This window comes from Eumetopias jubatus, unplaced genomic scaffold, assembly GCF_037043125.1.
Source record: "Eumetopias jubatus isolate StellerSeaLion01/CBP00866 unplaced genomic scaffold, mEumJub1_p1.0 scaffold_5, whole genome shotgun sequence".
Classification (NCBI taxonomy): domain Eukaryota; kingdom Metazoa; phylum Chordata; class Mammalia; order Carnivora; family Otariidae; genus Eumetopias; species Eumetopias jubatus.
In genome coordinates, this window is record NW_028274811.1 from 145291580 (window position 1) to 145315028 (window position 23449).

General features: G+C 44.1%; 1 protein-coding gene across 2 annotated transcripts in view; it reads left to right on the plus strand.

Moving 5' to 3' along the window:
* Positions 1-23449, plus strand: part of CTNND2 (catenin delta 2) — a 564215-nt gene that overhangs the window by 312787 nt on the left and 227979 nt on the right. For both annotated transcript variants that reach the window (XM_088023533.1, XM_088023534.1), the window contains one exon: positions 13127-13259. In XM_088023533.1, coding sequence (XP_087879659.1) covers positions 13127-13259 — 133 coding nt within the window. The remainder of the gene's footprint in view (positions 1-13126; positions 13260-23449) is intronic.

Below are 23449 nucleotides of genomic sequence, written 5' to 3' on the forward strand. Positions count from 1 at the left end.
GAGCCTTGCTTTAGTCTTCCCTCCTAGATCTTTAAGAATTTTGAAGATACTGAGTCACATCCCGGCAGCAGCCAATCCAGAACCAGGCCCTGCCCCCAAAGTGCCTAACACAAGCCCAGATTCCATTAGCCTGCTCTAACACCATCTTATTAAAATACCCTGTGGTTCCCTGGTGGGGGTTCTTTCTTGTTGTTAAGAGCAATAAGACCAATTTTGTTCAACCCCAGAGGTGATCCTGATGGTCTTGGTTGGATTGCACTGACCTGGCTAACGACATGCTTTTTAAAGGTTACCCTTCCTGGGGCACCTGGCTGGCTCAGTCGGTAGAGGATGTGACTCTTGATCTTGGGACTGAGAGTTTGAGCCCCACATTAGGTGTAGAGATTACGTAAAACCAATCAATCAATAATAAATAAATATTAAAAATTAAAATAAAGCTTACCTTTCTTGAATACCATCCCCTTATACCAACATGAAACTGTGCTTATCAGAAAATTAATCTAGAAGACCATTAGAATAAGTGTTTTCTTCCTTCTTAAATAACGTGCATTCTCTGTTAGGTAATTCTGCCCCTACACTATTGCCCACTTTAATCCAGAGGCAAAAATCAAGATTTGAAACTAGAATCTGTGTGCATTGCAGAACAGACTGATGGAGGAGGTATCTTGGCTAAATGTAACTTTGAATAAGCTTCAATCCTTGATGACTGACCACCAGGTTCCATGCACTAATCTACTTGTGACCTTGGTCAAGTCACCAAATAGTCTGACCTGAGTTTCTGAGTCTACACAATAAGCATGGGAAATACCAGCTCAAGTCCCCTCCAGCGGTGCCTGGGTGGCTCAGTCATTAAGCGTCTGCCTTTGGCTCAGGTCATGATCCCGGGGTCCTGAGATCAAGCCCCTCAACGGGCTCCCTGCTCGGCGGGGAGTCTGCTTCTCCCTCTACCTGCCGCTCCCCCTGCTTGTGCTCTCTCTCTCTGTCAAATAAATAAATAAAATCTTAAAAAAAAATAAAATAAAAATAAAGCCCCCTCCAGTTCTAAAATGTAAAGAAAAGCAAATAAAAATGCATATATAAAAATTCTAAAAATTAGGGGCACCTGGGTGGCTCAGTTGGTTAAGCGACTGCCTTCGGCTCAGGTCATGATCCTGGAGTCCCGGGATCCAGTCCCGCTTCGGGCTCCCTGCTCGCCGGGGAGTCTGCCTCTCCCTCTGACCCTCCCCCCTCTCATGTGCTCTCTTTCTCTCTCTCTCATTCTCGCTCTCTCAAAAAATAAAATCTTTTTTTTTAAAGATTTTATTTATTTATTTGACAGAGAGAGAGAGAGAGAGACAGTGAGAGCAGGAACACAGGCAGGGGGAGTGGGAGACTCCCTAATCTATGGGAGAAGAAAAGAAGAGAAACCTCATGGGGACAAAACAAATGGCTCCTTCTCTTCTCTTCTCGCTTGTGGTTCTGGTATCTCCTTGACTGAGTTTAACACCACTCTAACCCCCAGAATGCCACTTCTCCAGGGGCAGAAAGGGACATTGATCTCTGACACCTTTGGTCCCTTTCTGACACCCCCTGGGTCTTCTGACTGGGCAGCCCCTGGCAATGTCCAGATGATATCATTACCGCATTTATAAGAAAGCACGCTCCATTCTCTAATTTATACACAGTATATTTCTAGGCCATTTTTAATTTTATTTAATATTTAGGTTTCCTTTAATACACACATATAATAAAACTTTTTGAGGGTGATCAAGGCCTTTGTGGCTTTTTCTCAAATTCCTAATCTAATGGGACCCCATTTTTCATGGTAGTATAATTATTTAATAAAGTTAGTAATAATTATTTCTGCCATCCTTTGGCCTGATTTGAATCCAGAACTATCCAAAAGGAAAGAAGCCAACTAGATGGGCTTTAAATGCAGCTCTGGCTTTTTTTTTTTTTTCCCCTAGGGAGAGGGAGAGGGAGAATCCCAGGCAAGCTCCACACCCAGCCCAGTGCAGGGCTTGATCTCACCACCTGATAACATGACTTGAGCCAAAATCAAGAATTGGACGCTTAACTAACTGAGCCACCCAAGCACCCTAGTTCTGGCATTTTTTTTTTTGAATAGTATGTTTTATTTGGTGTACGATTATTGCTTACTTAGAATCTGTCTTCTCTGGTAAAGTATAAGCAGTTTGAGGTCAGGACTCAATACTCATATCCCCAGGACCTAGAACTTTTCTGGATTCATAAAAAGCCTTCTCAAATACTACTGGAAGTAGACAATTCGTAGGTGCTATTTTCAGACGATTTGTTACTTCATTTTAAAGAATATCTTCAAACATCTTTCTCACTTGGTCCCTCTTCTGGACCAAATTTTTTAGATTCTATTGAGATTTCTTTAAAGGAAGTATCTCTGTTCAGTGTTATCTGAACTAAATTGAACTGTCATTCTTTGGAGGACCAAAATAAGGTGACAAAGATGAAATTGTGTGTGTGAAACATGCTACCAACGTTTGCAGGACAAAAACCAACGATGGATATCACTAGATACCAACTTAGCAGTCAGCCCTCAAGTATATGCTCACAGCTTACATTCTAAAGACTCCGCAGCAGGTGCCGTGGGGCAGTTTCTCTCTTCTGGAAACATGGAACCTAGCATGGTGTTTTTGCTTTTAGAATGTGTTTACCGGTGCATTTATGGCTTTTATCAGAATTTCAGAAGTTTTCATAAAAAGAATCATTAAAAGCTCTTTCTTAAGGATTTTTTTTTCACAGAGAGCTGTCAGATGATATCATTACCGCATTTATAAGAAAGCACGCTCCATTCTCTAATTTATACACAGTATATTTCTAGGCCATTTTTAATTTTATTTAATATTTAGGTTTCCTTTAATACACACATATAATAAAACTTTTTGAGGGTGATCAAGGCCTTTGTGGCTTTTTCTCAAATTCCTAATCTAATTGTGAGGCAAAACCCTGATCTCTGCCGATATTGACAAAGTTAACACTTGCTCTAGAATCCTAAAGTCATGCACTCCTCACCTGGATCGTGGGCATCAGATCCCTCCCTCTGTTCCCACTGGAGGTTCACAGGTCCAGGTGATTTTTCTAAGAAGCATCACAGACTATTAATTTAAAATGGGTACATAGACATAGAATATAAACATTTTCCATAAAGTCGTTATGGCTTACAAGGAAGAGTTTATGGGTACTAATTTGTCCTTCGTTCCCTTGGGCTATTACGACCAAACACAGCCTGTTAGAATTTCCAGGGCAACTAAATGCTTATATGTAAGAAGTTGATTTTTCATTGTGGAACATATTTTATTGAAAAAGTCTAGTTGTATTAATAGATAAAAATAGTATTTTGAATTTTATTGATACTGAATAGGTATTACAATGTAATTGATAAATTCTATGCAATCTAACGGACTTTTTAGAATAGGGAGGCCCTCAATAGAAGCAGAAATTCACTGGTTCTTTTTTTTTTTTTAGATTTTATTTATTTATTTATTTGAGAGAGAGAGAATGAGAGATAGCACGAGAGGGAAGAGGGTCAGAGGGAGAAGCAGACACCCTGCTGAGCAGGGAGCCCGATGCGGGACTCGATCCCGGGACCCCAGGATCATGACCTGAGCCGAAGGCAGTTGCTTAACCAACTGAGCCACCCAGGCGCCCGAAATTCACTGGTTCTTAAAATACATGAGATTTAAAATGATAATAATAGCATAAATTTCTGCTAATCATTTTTCATTGTTTTTCCCCCTTGGTCCTAATCAACTGAACTCCGAGAAAAAGCCTGTTGCTTGGCTAAGATTTATTTAAGGCACACAGGAACCTATAATAGCTGGGAAATGAGCAAGTTACTCATGATTTTATTGTTTCTGTGTCTCCATTGCAGCGGCCAGTAGAAAACTTGCAGGTTGAAATTTCTCCTCCTTATTCTGGAATAATACATGCCAGCACCCCAACGTAGGTCCTAGCCTGGCCACTCCACCCTGTTGTCCCCAGGCAGGGCGTGATGGATGAGGCGACAGGAGTGCCCAGTGAACGTGAGCACTGGCGGGAGGAGGGCTGATCATGGCGATCCATGGGGCGTCTCTTGCCCTGCCACTCTGTGCACCACCCATCAGGACCTGCTGCTGGCTTTGTCTCCAGCATGCATCCAGACTCCCTCCACTGCTCAGCACCATCCCCCTCACCGGGGTCCCTGCAGGGGCCACGGAACCGTTTCCTGCTCCATCCTGCCCCCTGGAGTCTGTTCTCAACCCTGCAGCCAGAGGGACCTCGTAAACTCCACAGTATCAAGTTCTAATTTATGTACCAGAAACACACCGTTTTAGGCCTGCACTTTCTGAGTATTGACAGATGTATAGATCCACGTAGCCACTGTCAAAGTGATCCTCTAAAAATGTGAATCAGATCACAATGTTCCAATGATTCCCATGTCTCTCAGAGGGGAAGCCAAAGGTCTGCCATGACTGATAAGTCCTGTGTAATCCGGGCCCCTGCTGCCTCTCTCAGCATGGCCCCAGGACCCCCTCCACTTCACGCACTGGCCTTCCCGCTTCTTGTCTGACACACCACGCACATTCCTGCCTCAGGGTCTTGTCATTGTTGTCCTGTTCTGGAACATTCCTTCCACCTAGCACAACCTCCAGGTCTATGTTCTAGGGTCCCCTTCTCAGGGAGCTGTTCCATAGCCACAGTGTTTACAAGAACAACCCCCCATAGCCGGTGGGCTGTAGCTCGGGCACAAGTACACATATATCAGTATTGCCCATGTCTGCTTTATTTTTCCCTCCGTGGTTGCTGTAACAAAATACAACAGACAAGGTGGCTGAAAACAACAGAAATTAATTCTCTAACAGTTGAGGAAATTGACCAAGTGAGGTCAAGGTGTCAACAGAGTTGGCTCCTTCCAGAGGCTCTGAAGGAGAAAATGTTCGTGCCTCCTTGCTTCCCACGGCTGCAGGCAACCCTTGGCACACCCTGGCTTGTGGCCACATCACTGACTGCCGTCCTTGCCTCTGTCAGCACATCACTTTCTTCTTCCTGTGTCTTTCTGTGTCCTCTTATGTGTTGTATAAGGACCCTGTCTTTGGATTTAGGGCCCACCCTCATCCAGTAAGATCTCATCGTGATATGTAACCATATCCGTAAAGACCATATTTCAAAATAAGGTCACATTCTGAAGTCCCAAGTGGGCATGAATTGTTGAGGGGACGCTATTCAACCCAACACATGCTTAACACTATCTGACAAATAATGTATTTTGCACTTAGTAAATTGCCAGTCACCATTAGAAAGTCGTTCCCCAAGGACAGGAACTTTCTCTGTGTTTAGTACTGAATCTCCGATGGCTAGCTGCACTGTGGCCGGTCAGAGAACATTGGCTGGAGGAGTGAGTGGTTTATAGCTGTCCTTGGACAAAGCAGGAATCCAGTGAGAAGTGAAGGCTGCTCAGCCTTCCAGAAATAAGCCACGGGTCAGAGAGGTGGCAGATTCAAAGAGATAACCAAGCGATGGTGGTTGGTAAGTCAGAGTAAACCGTAGATGAGTTGCCCTGATCATCAGCGATCACAGGGAGGGCTTCCAGAGGCAGGAGTTGGAGGCGGTGCCTCTTGGGGTAATCTGAGCAGCTCCCTCCATCTCCCTGGAGTCTCTCCAATGGAGTAGTCTCTTGTCAGCTTATACAGGCCATATCTGCATCTGTTTCCTGTGGCTGCTATCACAAATTAACATAAAGTTAGTGATTTACAATAACACACATTGATCCTCTTCGGGTCCTGAAGGCCGGATGTCTGACACCAGGTTCCCTGGGCTGTAGTCAGCCTGTCAGTAGGGCCATGCTGCCCCCAGAGGTTCTAGGGGAGAATCCTTGCCCTTGCCTTTTCCTCCTGGAACTGCACTTCTTACATTTCTGGGCTTGGGACCCCTTCCTCCCTCTTCAGAGACAGCAACATAGCATCTTATTTCAGTGGTAGGTTGCCTTCTTAGTCTATGCAAAGTCCATATTGCCAAATAAGGTAAAATTCACAGGTTGCAGGGATTAGAACCTGGATACCTTTGGGGCCTTAATTCAGCCTACCACAGTACCCTAACCTGAGACCAGCCACAGATAGGGGGACAAGTATAGGGAGTCCCAGATTCTTCCTTCCTGATTTCCCAGTGCAGGAAGTGGTGGGATTTTGCGCTTTCACTTAACTAACAGGAATGGCCCCTTCTCTCCCCTATTAATTTCTCTGCTGATGGCAGGGCGACTTGTAAGGCAAGAGTCAAATTAGAAACAAGCAAGTATGCTGACCTTACACACGTAACAACTGACTTCTCCCTCTTTTTTGTACTTGATTTTTCATTTGTTTTATGGTATCATCATAGATGATTTGTGTGAGTTGCCTCCATAATTTGTGAGAAGAGAGGGTGTAATTAGTCATGCAGATTTTATATCAAAAGAGGATCGTCCCCAGGAGGGAGGACCTGGCTGGGTGGCCCCTGAGGGCATCTGGTCCCTGTGAGCTGACCACGTCTACAAGCTGTACTGTGGCCGCTGCGTCCCGAGAAAAGTCGAGAAATCATGGCTGAGTGAATTAATGCTTATGATACAGTTTGGGGAATTACACATTCCCAGAATGTGAAGCTTGGAGAGAACCATTTGTTCCTAAAAACTGAAACAATTGAGCTTGTTTTTCAGACAGTCCTAATTCCAATGCTGCTGTTCATATAAAAGCAAAGAGGTGTTGTTTAAATATGATAAACCACAGAGGGCAGCTTTTGGTTTGGGCTACAAAGTATCCAGGAACGGGGATGAAGACTGCAGTGCTTCCATGTGTTTCTCACTGGATAAGATCTCATTCATCAACAAGAAGTAAAATATGTCCGTTTTGTCATAAAAATTTCCACCTATCGAATGTTCTCAGATACCACCGGCTCTGCTCCCCCAAGCTTATCAACAAGACCAAATCGAGAAAACAAAACAGCTCGCCTCATGGCTCCGGATGCAAAAGTTAAAGCCAATAGGGTCTTTAAAACTTGTGGTTAGAGTTCAAAAGTTTATAAATGGTGGAGATTTTCGTACCTTTAAGTAACGACCAGATGGAAATTATTGGGACCGCAGTGAGAGTGAGTGATGCCCCCCCCCAACACAAAGAATCAAGGTGAGCAGTGCTTCTGTGACAGGAAGCTTTGCTAAAAATCAAATCTTGAATTCCCAAAGACTCTGGTTGTCCTGGGGCTCTTTTCAGTGCAGAAGTAAATTTGATAAAATGTTGTGACAGCGCTTCAACCCTCCAGCTTCTGTGCCAGCCTAACGTAGTAACGGATTTCAAACTGGTTGCTGTTTAGCTCTGAGCAGAGCGCTTGTAATTTTAACAACTCAGATAGTCCATATACGAGTGAGGATTTTGTCACAATATTGTTGGTCTATGTGACAAGTTTTAATGGAGGAAAGGTTACATTTGCATATTCTCCAGTTCCATTAACATTTCTAAAGTGAAGCCCAGTCACGAACGAGAGAGTTATGCCTTCGCTCCGGTAGAAAATGGTAGAAGGTTCTTATTTCTTGTTCTTCTCTTCTTCGTCTAGTTTTATGTAATGCTGGACATTTCTCAAGGGTCCACACTGCATGCCTGACATTGCTCTAAGGGGTTCACATATATTATTTCTGATCATCCTACCAACACTCTAAGGTTGGAATTATTATCTCATTATGAGAGACGGACTCAATGAGCATTTACTCCAAAGAAAGGACATGCCAGCCAGTGGAGATTCAGCAGCAAACCAGACACAGAGGGGAGGAGCCCAAGGCTGCAGAGAGAGTTCATGGTAGAGCGGGATTGGAACCAACTGACTACATCCATAGAACTTTTGCCCTACCAGGGTACTCTGCCGTTGGAGGGGGATAGGGAGCAAAAAAAAAAGGGGAAAAAATCATTTCAAAATGGCACATTTTTATTAACAATTTTTACTATAAGCTAAAGCAGTGTCTCTCTTTACACTTACGTTCCTTCAAGTAAGTATCATGTCCAGTATCAATAAACACATCAGTAAAATGTGATTTTAAAAAAAAATTAAATGGCATTATATCAATTTTCAAAATACAGACATATTTCCTTTAGAGCAGTCTTAGGGCAACCATCTCTAGCATATATCCAGCCCTTAATACCTTACCAACCCCTTTCATATTTATTATTGCATGTGTCATTTAAGAACATATCCCATGAAATAGGTGGCATTATTTGCTATATTCGATCCAGGGAAACCAAGACCAGCAAACACTGGGGGGACTATCCTGTATTTCTTTATGGGCTAGAAGGGAGAAAGCCAGATGTTCAAGTTCTAAACGCTTTCCCAATTAATTTTGACACCACATCCTGTGTCCATTCTACTAAAATAATCAAGGAATGAGAGACTTATAACATGCTTACTCAACACAAGTGATCAGATCCAGTTCATGTTCAGACCAGAGTTTCTCGACCCTGGCTCTAGTGGCAGTTTGGGGACGGATAATTCTTTGTTGGAGAGGGCCATCCTGTGCATCATAGGATGCCGAGCAGCATTCCTGGCTTCTCCCCGCTGGATGCCATGAGCACCTTCCAGTTGTGACAACCAAAAATGTTTCCAGGAGTTGCCACATGTCCCCTGTGGACACTGTTTTTTAAACATACTTATTTTTGAGACGTTGCCTAAAAAAAAAAAAATCCCCCGTTTAGACATTATTTCAAGGTCACGACTACAGCAGGCAACATAGTTATCGGGTTAAATTTATCTATTTGAAAGCAGACAGCCAGAGTCTTATTTTGGCTCTACCACTTAAGTTCGTACCATCTGTAAGTCAAATTCCCTCCTCTGTAAAATGAAAATAAATCACATAAGGCTACTTAAGGATTAAAGAGTTAAAGTGTGTGAACAGGGAACCATGGCAACTGGCGTTTAGTGCTCTCACATTATTACTTAAGGTGATTTTTCTCACTGTTCCGTAAGCCAAAACAAAATCTAAATTTTCTTAGGTTTCTTTTTCACAAGACCGACTACAGACCAGAACCAGAATGTTTGTATTTGAACAAAAGGCCTTCATGATCTCATCCCAGACTTGCTTTCCAGCCCTGCCTCCATCATCCCCCCCCCAGGCACCCCCCCCCACAGCCTGTTTCTTAGCCAAACCCCAGCCAGACTGAGCACGCACCTTTCCCAAATCCACCAACTCCTCCATGACCCCATGTCTCCACCCGTGCTGTTCCTTCATTGGTATTTGTCTTTTCCAGAACTTCTTTGTCTTGTGAGCCATTCCTTCTCCTTAAGGATTCAGACCCTATGTGAAGAAACCATATCATAGACCAAATTCTGGCCCAAATGAGATGGACATTTTATTTCCTCGGGGCCTCCAGTTCTTTCTCTGGAGTCTCTCTCCATGGAAAACAAAAAATCCAAACAGTCTCATCTAAGTGAAACAAAACCGTTCTGGAAAAAGAGACTTCGATATGAATCATTCCCCAAACTTTAGCTGGGGGGGGGGGGTGCTACTTTAGCATCTCTCTTGTGAAATTGAGGAGAGCATTTGAAAACATTAGTGTCCTCTTTGATGGTACCCGCTGCTGTGGCTGAGGCTGGGGAATGCCAGTTAGAATAAACCAGAAGCAAACAGCCTGGACGTACCATCCACTCCAGCCCGATTCCTGGAAAGCTGGTTTAGGCTGGGAGACATCAAGTCATTTTAAACAGTAACTTACTGTTGTCTTCAGTCTTACCTGGTTTTCTGACTTCTCTTGCCCCCTTTCACTCGGTCCCAGAGTACTACCCGGGACCCCACTTTCACATAGTCAGGACACGGTGGCTCCAGGAATTCCTTCACACTATGGGAAAAATCATTGTCCCCATGGAGCTTATAACAGAGAGAGTATGGGGGTGGGGGTGGAGGAATAAATAATAGTCGTAAAATTAATGGAGGAGAATTTCAGACAGTCCTAAGTATTGTGGATAAAATAGGGCAATAGGTCAGATGCCTTGAGGGGCCAGACTTGTTTGGCTGGCAGTTTCCAGGAGCTGCCCTCCAAGACATACCAGCTGAGACCTGATAGAGACAAGAGAACACCATGCAAAGCCCTGGGAGAGAAGCCTCCCCGAAGGTACCAGGATCTTGAGATGGGGACAGGAGTACCATTTTCAACAGGAAGGAAGCAGTTCAGGGGAGGTTGGGCGGGCAGCTCAGAAACAGGGAAGAGTCTTCTGTGTGGGCCTCCCAAGCCCAGTGGAGGAGTTGGCTGTCTTCCTAGGTGCTATGGGAAGCTGCTGGAGGGTTTAAGACCCAGAGATATAAGATTGATGCCTAGAAAAGATTGCTCAGATCGGGAGAACATTCCAGGATGACCAACTGGCCAAAGAAATGACCTCAGTAGAACAGAGGAAACACTCTCCCTGCCAAGATGCTTTCTTCACTCATTCCTTCATGCCTTCATTCTTTCAAAGCACATTTATGTAATGTTCATTATGTACTAGGGCTATTGTATGTGCTACTTAAAAAACATGACCAGAATGTTGTGGCCCTGGCCTCCCAGAACTTACCACAGTGTGGAGAGGGAGGTGGAGGTTGGTCACAGTCCACAACACAAGCGGAGGCACTCCTCCTAGGACCGCGTGGATGGGACTCACAGAGGGCTTTGCTGGAGGAATCACAAGGAACCGGCGGCTCGGCATTCGAGGGAGAGGCCCACGGGCCAGGACCATCCCAGGTGGCAGGAGCAGAGGGGAGGGACAGAACTGCCCAGCTGTCAGCCAGTGTGTCAGGGAGCCCAGGGAGGCCGTGGGGCACAAGGCCGGCGAGGTGGGAGATGGCAGATCCAGCAACGCCCGGCAAGCCACGGGAATATCCTGGTCTTTATGCCAAGGACAGTAAGAACCAGTGAAGGGTTTTAATCAGCGAAGTGGAACAGTTAGGTTTGTGTTTGTGCCTACTTAGATGTCGTAGGGAGGAAGAAGGGTGGGTGGGAGATGACGGGCTTGGTCAGCTGGGTGAAAGGTGAGGAATAGGCCTGGGAAGAGAGTGGCGGGGGAGAGGGGGTGTCTGGGATTCCAGAGGTTTCAAGGGGAGGCTGACCACAGCCTTGCTTTTGACTGAGAGTGAAGAGCGTAGATCCCTCCTGGACTCGTGATTCCTTAGAAAGTGCATCTGTTCTGAGTTTGGGCTCTGTGTGTGCGTACGTGCCCACGTGTAAATCAGGCCTTCCCTCAGACGACCCCATGTGTGCGCATCTGTGCAGAGTCCCTAAGACTGTTCCCCTAGAGCTCTTGTTCAAAAGACATTATTGATATGTGCCATGTAAGCCTAGGAGAGCAGTTACCATCTGGTTAAGAAAGTAGGCTGAAATGAATTCTTTACTAACCACTTTCCAATAGCACAGGCTCACCTAAATTCATCTTAGCCATTGAGGGTCTATATGACACTGCTAATCTTAATTTATAGGTATTCTGTAGATTTTTATTTTATTTGAACAAAGAATAGAATTTTAGTTGGCTGCTATTACAAGCAGAGGGACTGTGCTCTCGATGTTGCAGAGGTGGTTGAGAATCATGCACAAGAAGGAAATGAAACTAAAAAGCAAAAGAGGCTTCCTGCGTTTCGATCCATAACTGTTGTTCCCTTTGATCACATAGCCAAAAAAATTCAGTCATTTGCCTACCAACAGCAATCACGTATGGATATTTTGTAGCAGAGATATTACCGTGCTATATGTCCTTTTGGAGAATATGTGTGGCTGTCCAAAATGTTATGTAAATTTATTAAATACTTAATGCCCATTCCATCGAATGCTTTCTCTTCCCAATGAAAACTGAGCCAATTCAAAAGGAGTCCTATTGCATACTGTCTTCAGAGCCCGTAAAGGGAGTGCTAGCACGTTTCAAGGTTTGCTTGAGGACCTCTACTAGGTGTGATAAAGGGAAGATAAAGAGAACGGGTTAGAATGTACGAGGACACTTTTAACCTTTGTCTGTTCCTTCTCTGCCCCATTTCTCATGACTCCTCTTCTTAGATGACAGCACTGACCTGGTATCAACAGGATGTATGCTTTTTGAGTTGTTTTACCAGGAGTAGAGTGGTTATTGTAAAGCCACCTCATTTCTCTTCCACCCTTTCCGTTGGATAAATTGTACCCTTTTGTGACATGTGGGGTCAAGTTTTTATCTGTGGTTTCAAAGGTTGCTTTTTTATTTCTCTGTTAAAAATTGGTTCCTTGCTACCGGAGTGGAATCCATACAGTCGGCCCTGTTAGTTAGTTCCGTGTTCTAGCTGGTTGAGCTGATTGATTTCATAAAACAGTATTCATTTGCATAATGGTACAATCAGTCTTGTGTTTTAGGGTGGACTTAAATGTCTCAGAGCATATTTGTTAAAATTAAATAACCAGCTTCTTGGAGTAGCTCAGATGTGAAAAGGGGAGTACAGTAGAAGGCTGTATAATGCAAAAAACTGATGATTAACATTGTATGAATAAACCTAACTCTTTAATTTCCTTTTATAACATCTTCTTGTTGCTCTCCTTTTATCCTGAGAGAATCGTTTAGCGAATCTGTTTATTTTTCAGGAAGAGATTATGATAACAGTAGCAACAGTAGTAATCATAAAAATAATAAAGATGATGCCAAGTGCTATCACAACGTTTTGGATTGGACCCATCCACTTATATTTTCTCTGATCTGATAACTTAGCTAAACGCTGTACCTGAATCAGACCGTTGAAACAACATATTAGAAAACCAATGTGACCTTATAAATTCTCCATTTAAGCCCAAATCAGATATATATATATATATATATATATTTATATATATGTATATTAATAAAATCAGGTGACACTTTAAGTCATTTTTTGGTAATCTTCCTAAATATGTAAGTTCAGTTGATACATTTAAGATTATATGTTCTACATATGGAAACACATGTGTATACACAGATACACTTCCAAGCCATCTACTCAAGAAAGTCCTTTCCAGTGTTTTTCAGTGGATGTGTGTGTAAGAAGACCAGAACCATCATTTGTGAAATAGTTACTCATAAACTCTTAAGTGCATTTCGTAAATGGGTTAACGGTGTGTTAACACTGTGGGAGGATTTCTCTCTCACGTTCTCCTGCCTTCCTCTTGTTCAGAGAATTTGGATGGAGAGACCCGGAACTGCCGGAAGTGATTCAGATGCTCCAACACCAGTTTCCTTCAGTCCAGTCTAATGCTGCAGCCTACTTACAACACCTCTGTTTCGGAGACAATAAAATTAAAGCTGAGGTAAGCACTCCTTGGATTCTGAAATGCCTAGTGGCAAATTCATCATCCCTGAGGTCTATGGAGTAGTTGAAAGGGGAAAGAAGTAGGAAAACTCAAGTTATGTTTCCAAAGTTTCGATCCATGTTTAAGACTGAAACGGCACTTTCTCTCTAATTAATAGGCATGCGTTTGCATACATTCTTCTTTTTTAATATTTAAACACTGAGGAGTAGGTGACCAAAGATCCCTGGTAATATTAACACTAGACTTTTCATGCGATTTGCCTTCCTCCTCCCAATTCCATCTCTGGAGTTATCTCTGCCTCGAAATCTTCAAGAAATACAAAGCATCTTACTTTACAAGATTACTACAATCAACCTTTGGTATCTGTCCTTCCTGGAAAACTCACTTAGAGGATGAGAACTTTAGGCAATAAACAAGCTTTGTGCTATAATCAAGAGTTTTGAGCCATTTACAAAATTACTAGTGAATGTAATACGGATATATGTGGTCCGTGAAAGAGCTTATTGTGTGTGTCCATTATGTAAACAATTGTTAGCGTGCTTTGGTTCTTGGAATGTTTTGTATATACATTTTCCTGCATGATACTTCTGGAAAAGCACAGTGGTCAGCATAGCTAACTCTGATTTTTTTAGACAAGGGACAAATGTTTGCATATAAGCTGCTGAGTAATCAAATTTTTAAAAAAGATTTGATGAGCTATAAAGAGTCATCTCCGTAGCATGAAAGCAATTTTGAGGATGAGTTGAAATTAGTTTAAGAGGGCACCTGGGTGGCTCAGTTGGTTAAGCGACTGCCTTCGGCTCAGGTCATGATCCTGGAGTCCCCGGATCGAGTCCCGCATCGGGCTCCCTGCTCGGCGGGGAGTCTGCTTCTCCCTCTGACCCTCCCTCCTCTCATGTGCTCTCTCTCTCTCTCTCTCATTCTCTCTCTCAAATAAATAAATAAAATCTTTAAAAAAAAAAGAAATTAGTTTAAGAGTTTTGGAGATATAATTGCAATTTATTATAGATGTTGCTTGCTTGCATTGGGATGGATATAGCCTAGCTGCTTTTCATCATTTTTCTGTCTTCTGCTTACCAGAAAAGTCACATGCCTTTGTGGTTTGAATATAGGGCAGTGATTCTCAGCCAGGTGTGATTTTGCCTCCCAAGAGACAGCTGACAACATCTGGAAATATTTGCGGTTGTCACAGTTGGAGAGGTTTGTGGTGGTGCCATAAGCATGTTGTGGGCAGGGTTGGGGCTGCTGAGAACACCCTAAAATTCACATGCACAGGGCAGCACCCACAACAAAGAATCATCCAGTCCCAAAGGTCAATGGTGCCAACATTGACATAAAGACAAATATTATTCATCTAAGATACATTTCAAAGGTCGGAAAACAGTATTACAATTATATAAAATGATCTAAAGAAAAATTAAAGTTATATGGCTTCTTTCCCAAATGGAAATTATCTCTGTCCTTCTGTGCCTTTAATAGAAATCAAAATAGCCACTCAAAATGCAGGACAGATTTCTGATTAGGGGATTACATACCATCATTTTTGCAAGGTTACATCTTCAAGGGCTTCTTTAAAGGCCAAGGAGCATTTGATTCCATTGTTAGCATCAGGTTGGATCAGAAGTATTGTGATACCCCCACAAGAGCGGGAACGTGGTTCTGAAGTCAAGATTGATGACACCATGCATACACCCAGAAAGTCTGAAAAATTGGATTACTCACGTAACGAGGCTTGTTGGAATGGTCAGGGTGGCTCCTGAGCAGGCCTGAAAGTGGCTTGAGAGTAGGAAAGGAAGTCCGCTTGGGTTTTTTGGTGTTTATGGTGATCATGGGGTAGAGCCAAGGTGAGGGTTCTCACGTGCGGATAGGGGCTGGCGTGATTGGAATCTCCTGCCGAGGCCAAAGGAGGAAGCCTCAAGCTTTCTTATCACCTTGCTCGGATGTGGGCAGAGGGGGAGGGGGAGGCTTGACAGTGGTCAGAAGCCAAACATCTAAACACAGGGTCTGAATCTTTATTATAAAGAGTCGTGTAGTTGGTTAGTATAGACGTCATGGCCTGGGGAGTGGGAAGTCACTGGTCCAACTGGCTCTGTCTGCATGATCCTTGGACTGGCCTTGAAGCCTCTCAATGGCAGTGGCACCCAGCGGCTGGGTGTGGCCACATCGGACGCACCCCGAGTCCCCAGACAGACCAGAGGAGGTGAAGTGGGGGGGGCGGTGACGGACAAGGAGTCCTTGTCACACAGAAGAGTCTCCCGGTGCTGCTTCCCTGCTGACCAGCTGTGCCTCCTCCCACAAGCTGATTGTCCTCTCAGTCTGTAAAACAGAGATGCTGATACCTCTGTTGTGGAGTCTTTGTGGGGACTACCCAACTTAATGTTTGCAAACCGTTTGCTTAGTGCTCACATACGCATTCCCTCATTCATGTTCTTTTTTGGTCAGGAACACAGAACATTCCAGTTACTTTATATCTTGTTTAGGTTCATCTTAAGTTCCTTGCTTTTACTTTATTTAAAATACCAGTTATTGTATCGTATGTCCTTGTGTGCACAAGTGCTTATTTTTCTGATTTCCTTCTCCGCGGGTGTCCTCGAGGCTGCCTGTGTTGTCACATTACCTCATGGTAGTGTCGTCCTGGTGCCTGGGAGGCTGGGATGAGAAAGACAGGAAGAGTGGTGTAGGACGGAGGGCCCCTGCTGATACCACATTGGTAAAATGAGACCGAAGTTGGCAAAGATAAGCTGAAGGGACAGGGACGGTGCACACACCTAAGTAAAGATTATTGATTGATTGATTGATTTCGGAGGGGGGAGAGAGAGAGAGAAAGAGAGCATGAGCGGGGTGGGGGGCAGGGGAAAGAGGGAGAAACAGACTCCCCGCTGAGCAGGGAGCCCGATGCAGGGCTCAGTCCCAGGACCCTGGGATCATGACCTGAACCAAAGGCAGACGCTTAACTGACTGAGCCACCCTGGCGCCCCACACATGCCTAAATAAAAACACCAGGTGAGCCATCTGGAGTTTCCTTTTCTCGCTCCTTCAGTCACATGGGGAGCACACATGCGCGCGCATGCACACACACATGCATAACCTCTGATAGGGACTTGGCACAATTGTGTCTTGAGTTCTCATCCTAACTCAGGGCCCAGACCATTAGTAATGGTTCTCCCTTCATGACGGATGGCTGCCTGTCATGTTTTCATATACAGGTATTGATTTTTGTAATTACCTGTTGTTCAAATACTAATCCTGCAGGCACTCGCCTTTCCAATGTACTCCAGCTCCTGGCCTTTCGATTGCATTTTATTGAATTGATTTAGCTCTTCAGTCTACATTTCATTATTGGTATTGACTTTGCTCACACAATGTGTAGACCATTGAACAAAAGGCAGAATTAAATCTCCTCTATGAGGAGGGTCATAAATCATGCCTTTCTACATTCCTTATTACAGTGCTTTGTACAGTTTTCATGTAATGAACCTAAGAAATTCAGTTCTGTTCCAAATGATGTCTGATCCGTAGGTACGAAGTTGAGAATTCAGTTCCATAAATCAGCAGATGAAAGCCCCGTCCCTAACTTTTCCTCCTGATCCGGTGAACACCGATTGGCGGCAGCCTCCCAGGAACAGGTGGAGCCGAGGGGAGAGATCTGGGGTGGGCAGTTGGCAACCACCAGTGACTGGGGTGTCTGTACACATGGGGTGCCCGGACCCAGGCCAGAACATTCAGTTACAAATGAGACAGGAGGGTATTCCACAAAGAGCTCGGAGCCAGACTGAGATGCGATCAGAACAAAAGCAGTTGAGGAACCACTAAAGAGGCCTGGCGAGGGAGAAAGGGTAAAGACAGGGTCTGGGCTGTTGCCGCCAGCGTGCTGTTGGTGCAGTTCATTCTCACAGACCCGATGAGCATCTGATACTTCGCTGCCCTCCTCCTTTAGGGCAGATGTCTCAACGGCACCAATCGGTGTCGGTAATATTTGAACTATGCTACTACTCTGTCCCCTAGATTGCTGGGAGCGTCACGATAAATTGAGCTTTGCATAATCTACAGACTTGTTAGACATGAAAAAATTTGGAGGAAAAAAAAATACCAAAACACTCAAAAACAAAACAAAACAAAACCTGCTCACGTATATGTACCACCAGCATCATTTAGGAAGTGCCTCCATGATGATAACCTTTAGTATTTTTCATAAATTCTTTCTTCATTCTTTCTGGGAATTCCTCAGTTAAGAATATTAAGAATTTCCATTGACTGGGGGATAATTCCAGGAGTCTCTCATGGGTTGTAATGATTTGAGTTTATTTACATTCTCCCTCCTGCTTTCTCCCCTGTTTCTGCCCATGCTCGCGTTAGGATAGGCACACAGGTGGGCACCCCATACTCACACATCAACAATCATGCACAAAAAGGAGCATAATATATATGCTGTATGGCAGCATTCAAGATCATATATCGCCTAGAAATTTTAAAAAAAAGTATTTTCACAATTTCAAGTGAGAAGAAGGATTCTTCTTAAAATTCAAAAATTTTAGCTCTTTTAATTTACTTTATAATAAGCTAACAGGGATACCTGGGTGGCTCAGTCGGTTAAGTGTCTGCCTTCGGCTCGAGTCATGATCCCAGGGTCCTGGGATCGAGCCCTGCATTGGGCTCCCTGCTCAGTGGGGAGTCTGCTTCTCCCTCTCCTCCCTGCTGCTCCCCCTACTTGTGCTCACTCTCTCTCTCTCAAATAAATAAATAAAATCTTTGAAAAAACATTAAAAAATAAACTAAGAAATGTTGTTTAATGGAAGTCTAAAATTAATAAAAATTTAAATTTTAAAATAATTTTTAAATGTATTTTAAACATAGGACCATTCCTTTAAACAACATACCTTTTCAACAAAAACAGAACTGTACTGTAGGACTTTGTTATTAACTGACTGGGTCCACTTGTCTGTGATGGAAGTGGCCGTTGACCCCTGCTGACGAAGATTTTTAGGGTTTTGACCTGAGCACTTCTTCTTATAGGAGAAGTTTATTAAATTAGCTTCGGCTATCAAATTTGCAGCCAAAGTGTTTGAAAAATCTTACCGAGTAAACATATGTACTGTGGTGATAAGCACGACTGCTCAAGGAAGCCACTACTGGTTTTACTTTCCTGAACCCCAGCAAACCTCTGGGGAGCTGCCTTAGCATCCTGATGCCAAGGAAGCATTTTTTGTTGTTTTTAAAGAAATGGCATGTTCAGTTCAAGTGGGAAAAAGGAGTTTACCAAATCCCATTTTGAGTTAGTAGGGGAACTGAATACAAATAATATACAGATCCTATTTTTTAAAAGTTTATTTTATTTTATTATGTTATGTTAATCACCATACGTTACATCATTAGTTTCTGACGTAGTGATCCATGATTCCCTGTTTGCGCATAACACCCAGTGCTCCACTCAGAACGTGCCCTCCTTAATACCCATCACCAGGCTAACCCATCCCCCACCCCCCTCCCCTCTAGATCCCTCAGTTTGTTTCTCAGAATCCATAGTCTCTCATGGTTCATCTCCCCCTCCAATTCCCCCCCCTTCATTTTTCCCTTCCTGCTATCTTCTTCTTTTTTTTAACATATAATGTATTATTTGTTTCAGAGGTACAGGTCTGTGATTCAACAGTCTTACTTATTTATTAGAGAGAGAGAGCATGGGGGGGAAATGGTGCAGAGGGAGAGGGAGAAGCAGGCTCCGCACTGAGCAAGGAGCCTAATGCTGATGCAGCGCTCCATCCCAGGACCCTGAGATCATGACCTGAGCCAAAGGCAGATGCTTAACCCCGACTGGGCCACCCAGGGCCACCCAGATCTATTTTTGAGGAATCCGCAACCTATGGGACAGACAGCATAAACAAGGTAATATGGCACCATGTGTTAAGCACAATGAAAACACAAATCCCCAGCCCCTGAACATGTTAACAAAATGCTCAAAACCCAGCCTGTGGAGTGAGAGAAAGCTCCCTCCTTCCTACAGTGATTACACTGAATTTTAAATTAGAAGCTACCAAAAAAATATAGGCTGGGCCATATCCACTTAGAATTAATGGAAGAGGGCTTGGATTTAAGGATATCAGTCCTTCGGAGTCTGTGTGTGTATGTGTTCGTGCGCATGTCCATATAGTCTCAACGTCTTTGTACCATTTACACTAATCTGTTTTTCCAAATTGGCACTATCTTTCTTGAGTTATGATAACAGAGATTGGTTTCTTTTCTTTTCTTCTTCTTCTTTTTTGTTTTTGTTTTTGTTTCTGTTTTTGTTTTGAGAGAGTGAGGGGTGGGGGTTGGAGCAGGGGAGAGGGAGAGAGAGTCCCAGACTCCATGCTGAGCATGGTGCTCAATCCCACAACCCTGAGATCACAATCTGAACCGAAACCAAGAGTCGGATGCCCAAGTGACTATACCACCCAGGCGCCCCAGAATTTGTTTCTGTATATGTGCATATGACCCCCCTCCCCGATAATTTTTATTTTATTCAGAGTGATTTAGAACATTCCATATGTTAAAAAAAATTGACTTGTTCCTGTCTACTGCACATAAAGAACTTCATAATTTCTATTTTATCTTGGTTCTTTCTACCTCATATAGTTTGAGAGAAAGTGCTATCCATCTTTTCAGTTGATTACCTTTGAGCCATTTCTTCTCTTTTCTTCATCATAAATTGTTCTGCATTGTTTAAGATAGAACCTCTATTAGTTGCTACATCTGAGTAGACAGTATACCACTGAGTGTACAGGAGGGACTCTGGAGCCAGGCTGCCTGCCCTTGAACCCTAGCTCTTCTGCTTTCTAGCTCTGGGATCTTGGGCAAGTTTCTTTACCTCACTGAGCCTCAGACTCCTAGACTATCAAATGACATGGAGAACCGCAGAGAGAAAGCACAGAGACTGCCAACCAGAATAAGTGCTTAAGGAATGTGGGTTATTATTAGTATATGTTGAAAATATAAAGTAAGGAAATCTCTTCCAAAACGTTAAATGTAAAACCAGTCTCATAGTGTTAGAGACAGAATGGTTTATGTATTCTGCTTTACTTGTATTTTTACTGTTGTCAACTAAAGACATTTGAATGCACATGCTGTGTGTGGGTCTCTGCTGAGCCACTATTTAAACAAGTAGATTCAATCACAAGCCTTTAGGAAATTAGAATCAAAAAAACATTTTTGTATGCCAACAGAGCAGAACACAGAAACAGGTCCAAATGCTTAATATACTGATATTTTATGAGGGTGGAATTTATGAGTGTATCCATTCAACGTATATTCACAGATCAGCTATAAAGTTCCAAGCTCTGTTCTTGGCCCTGACATTACAGCAGTGAAGATGCTAAAGTTAGGTGAGCAGTGGGGAGGCAAGAGTAAACAGAAACAGAGATCTGTGATATGTCAGATGATGTCATGAAGAAAACACAGCACAAGAATGAGGGTAGAGGGTGATGGGGGGTTTGTGGAGGTAGAGTTCGTTGCTATCTGACATAAGGTGGTTGGGAAGGTCATCACTGAGAAACAGCATTGGAGCAGTGCCTGAAGACTAAGAGAAAGAGAAAGAAAGACAACCGTGGACTTAGTTCTCTGAGCAGGAGTGATCCAGATGCAAAGCAAACATGCCCAAGGCAGGAGTGTGCTTGCTTGTGCAGCAAGAGTGCATTCGTTTCTTGTGGCTGCTATAACAAAGAACCACAACAAGGTGACTGAAAACAACACAAATTCATTCTCCCATAATTCTGGAGGCCAGAAGTCAAGTCAAGATCATGGGCAGCGCCAGGCTCCCTCTAAAATTCTGGGTAGAATGAAAACTCCCTTGCATCTTCCAGCTTCAGGCGATGGCCCTTGGCTGCTAGCTGCGTCCCTCCAGTCTCTGCTTCTGACATGACGGGGCCTTCTCCTCTGTATGCACATCTGTCTGTGTCTCTATTTCCAGATAAGTCCCATTCATAGATATGGGGAGTTAGTATTAACCTATCTTTTCGGCGGCACAATCCAATCCATAACAAAGAGGAACTAGGAGTGTGGTTGGAACCTAGAGCTCTGTCCAGGGGTAGGAGATGAGATCAGAGAGGTCAGTGTCCAAGGTTGGATCATGTAAGCCTTGCAAGCCAAAGGCCTTATCATCCATGCGGAGAAATCTGGACCTGCTTTTTGGCCAAGTGGTTGAGAAAGTAGCACGTTTCAAGAAAGAATGCTTAGAGATTTTGGAATACATTAAATGGGTCATCAGAGAGGGTAGCTGGTGATATGAACAATCAGGAGAAGGTGAGTGGATAAATGAGGTGGGTAGGATTGCCTGGGTGCTTCTAAGGAGCAGTCAGAAAAGATCACCTCCTTGTAGTGATCTCACATGATTAAGAGAGTGTGATAAAAACCAAGTGGCTTATTAGATCTGAAGGAAATCTGGGTAGTTTCTGAGAGGACATGGAAGAATTTGGAATGACGCTGGTGTAAAAGAGAAAGACTGGGAAAGAAGTAGTGTCCTGTGCCTGCAGCCAGCAGAAAACTTCTGGGTGACAGGTGACAGGTCTGCAGAAAGAGAAGGAAGGAGGCAGTGGCTCTAACACAGGGAGCTGTAAGACTTGTTTCTAAAGTGCTTCGGGATCTTGTTATGTTTAAATACCAGCATGGCAGAAGGAGGAAGAATGCAGAGTGGTAAGGCCCAGGCGTACTGGTCGGAGGGGGGAGATTGGCTCCGGGTCCTGGGGAGCAGTTGGCCATGGGGAAGTGAAGCCTTCTCAGGGCTTTCAGCTTTTGTGAACACCGGAGAGGCGGGACGTGATCTGGGCCAAGCATCACCGTGGCTGGAAGGGAGATCTGAAGGAATGAAGACAGCCCAATATATATGTTTTTCATTTTCATGAAGGCTTGGTCTTTCACACATGAAAAGTGATAGAAGAGATGGAATCAGGAGTTATTGGGCCAGTGCTTCTAGCAGAAAGGGCCATGAGTCATCCTCAGTAGAGGATCATAAGTAGGCAGTATTGCTAACGGGCCAGGACAGAATTACAGCTAGGGAGGGCAGATAGGATCGTGCGGAGGTATACATCAACCTGGTGTCTAGGGCCCCATGCTGAGGGAGCTAAGTCAGAAATCACGGTGTTTTTAGAATATGTGGGGAGAAGCAGAGACAAAGGCACCTAGAGAAACCAAAGGGTGGGAAAACAGTGGCCTTCTCTACTTCAAGGGAAATGGGACCTGATGACACGCTAAAGATGTCTGGGGCTTGGTGGCCCTCTGTCACTCCCCACCATGTACCTTTCTTTCTTCTACGTTTCATGCTTCTATCTCTCTGCCCTGCCGGCTCCATCTCTTGCCCCTTTTAGCTTTTCTCCCTCCTCCTAAACCTGTGCCTGTCATGGCATCTGTCAACTGTCCAGAGGTTTGGCCTTGGTGACTCTCTCCAAGTGTTGAGGAGACTGAGGGCTTCCTCTGACAAAGGTCTCTCCTCCCCATTGTCAGGGGCATCAGACATCATGACAGCTCTGTATGACACACCAGATAACTGCCTTCTCCTGGCCCCAGAGGTCACTCAATAGGCACATCAGCAGGTATAGCTCCCCATGGGGAAATAAGTTGATCATTACCAGAATCCAGTTGAAAGAGAGCCTAGTTCTTGACAGGAAACACCAGCAATAGAGACCCCGCTGGTTTACTGGCCACTTCCACTGAGAGTTTTCACAAGAGACCTGGGAGAGAGAAGGGAAGCATGTTGGGAAAAGACTGGTCATAGGGCAGGAACAGCCCATAGTTTGTAGGTGGCAGCAAAAAGGAAGACTCACATCTCATTCCCAGGTTGGCTACCCGCTCAGCTTCCGAGCTGGTGATTGACCCGGTGCCATCAGACCACAGGGGAGAGAGAGCTCAGAGGTTCTGTCAGATCTAATGAGCAAGAGCCCTATTTCCTCAAGTCCAAGGTCCCTTTGAGGAAGACCGACTGTGGCAGGAGAGAAGAGAGCATCCGAGCCACCTGCTCTGAAAGGGGGCTAGAGCCACTGCTGCATAATTCTATAGGTATGGGCCACACAGGCAGAGATTGACATTCAGAGACCTCCTTGGGGCCTGCCTTTGTGTGAAGAAACCTCTCCTCTTCCTCCCTCCCACCCACAACAACAAAAGAGAAAGAACAAGGAGGCAGAGGGAAGGTGGGAAGCGAGCCAGGAAGCTGGAACTGGGTCCAG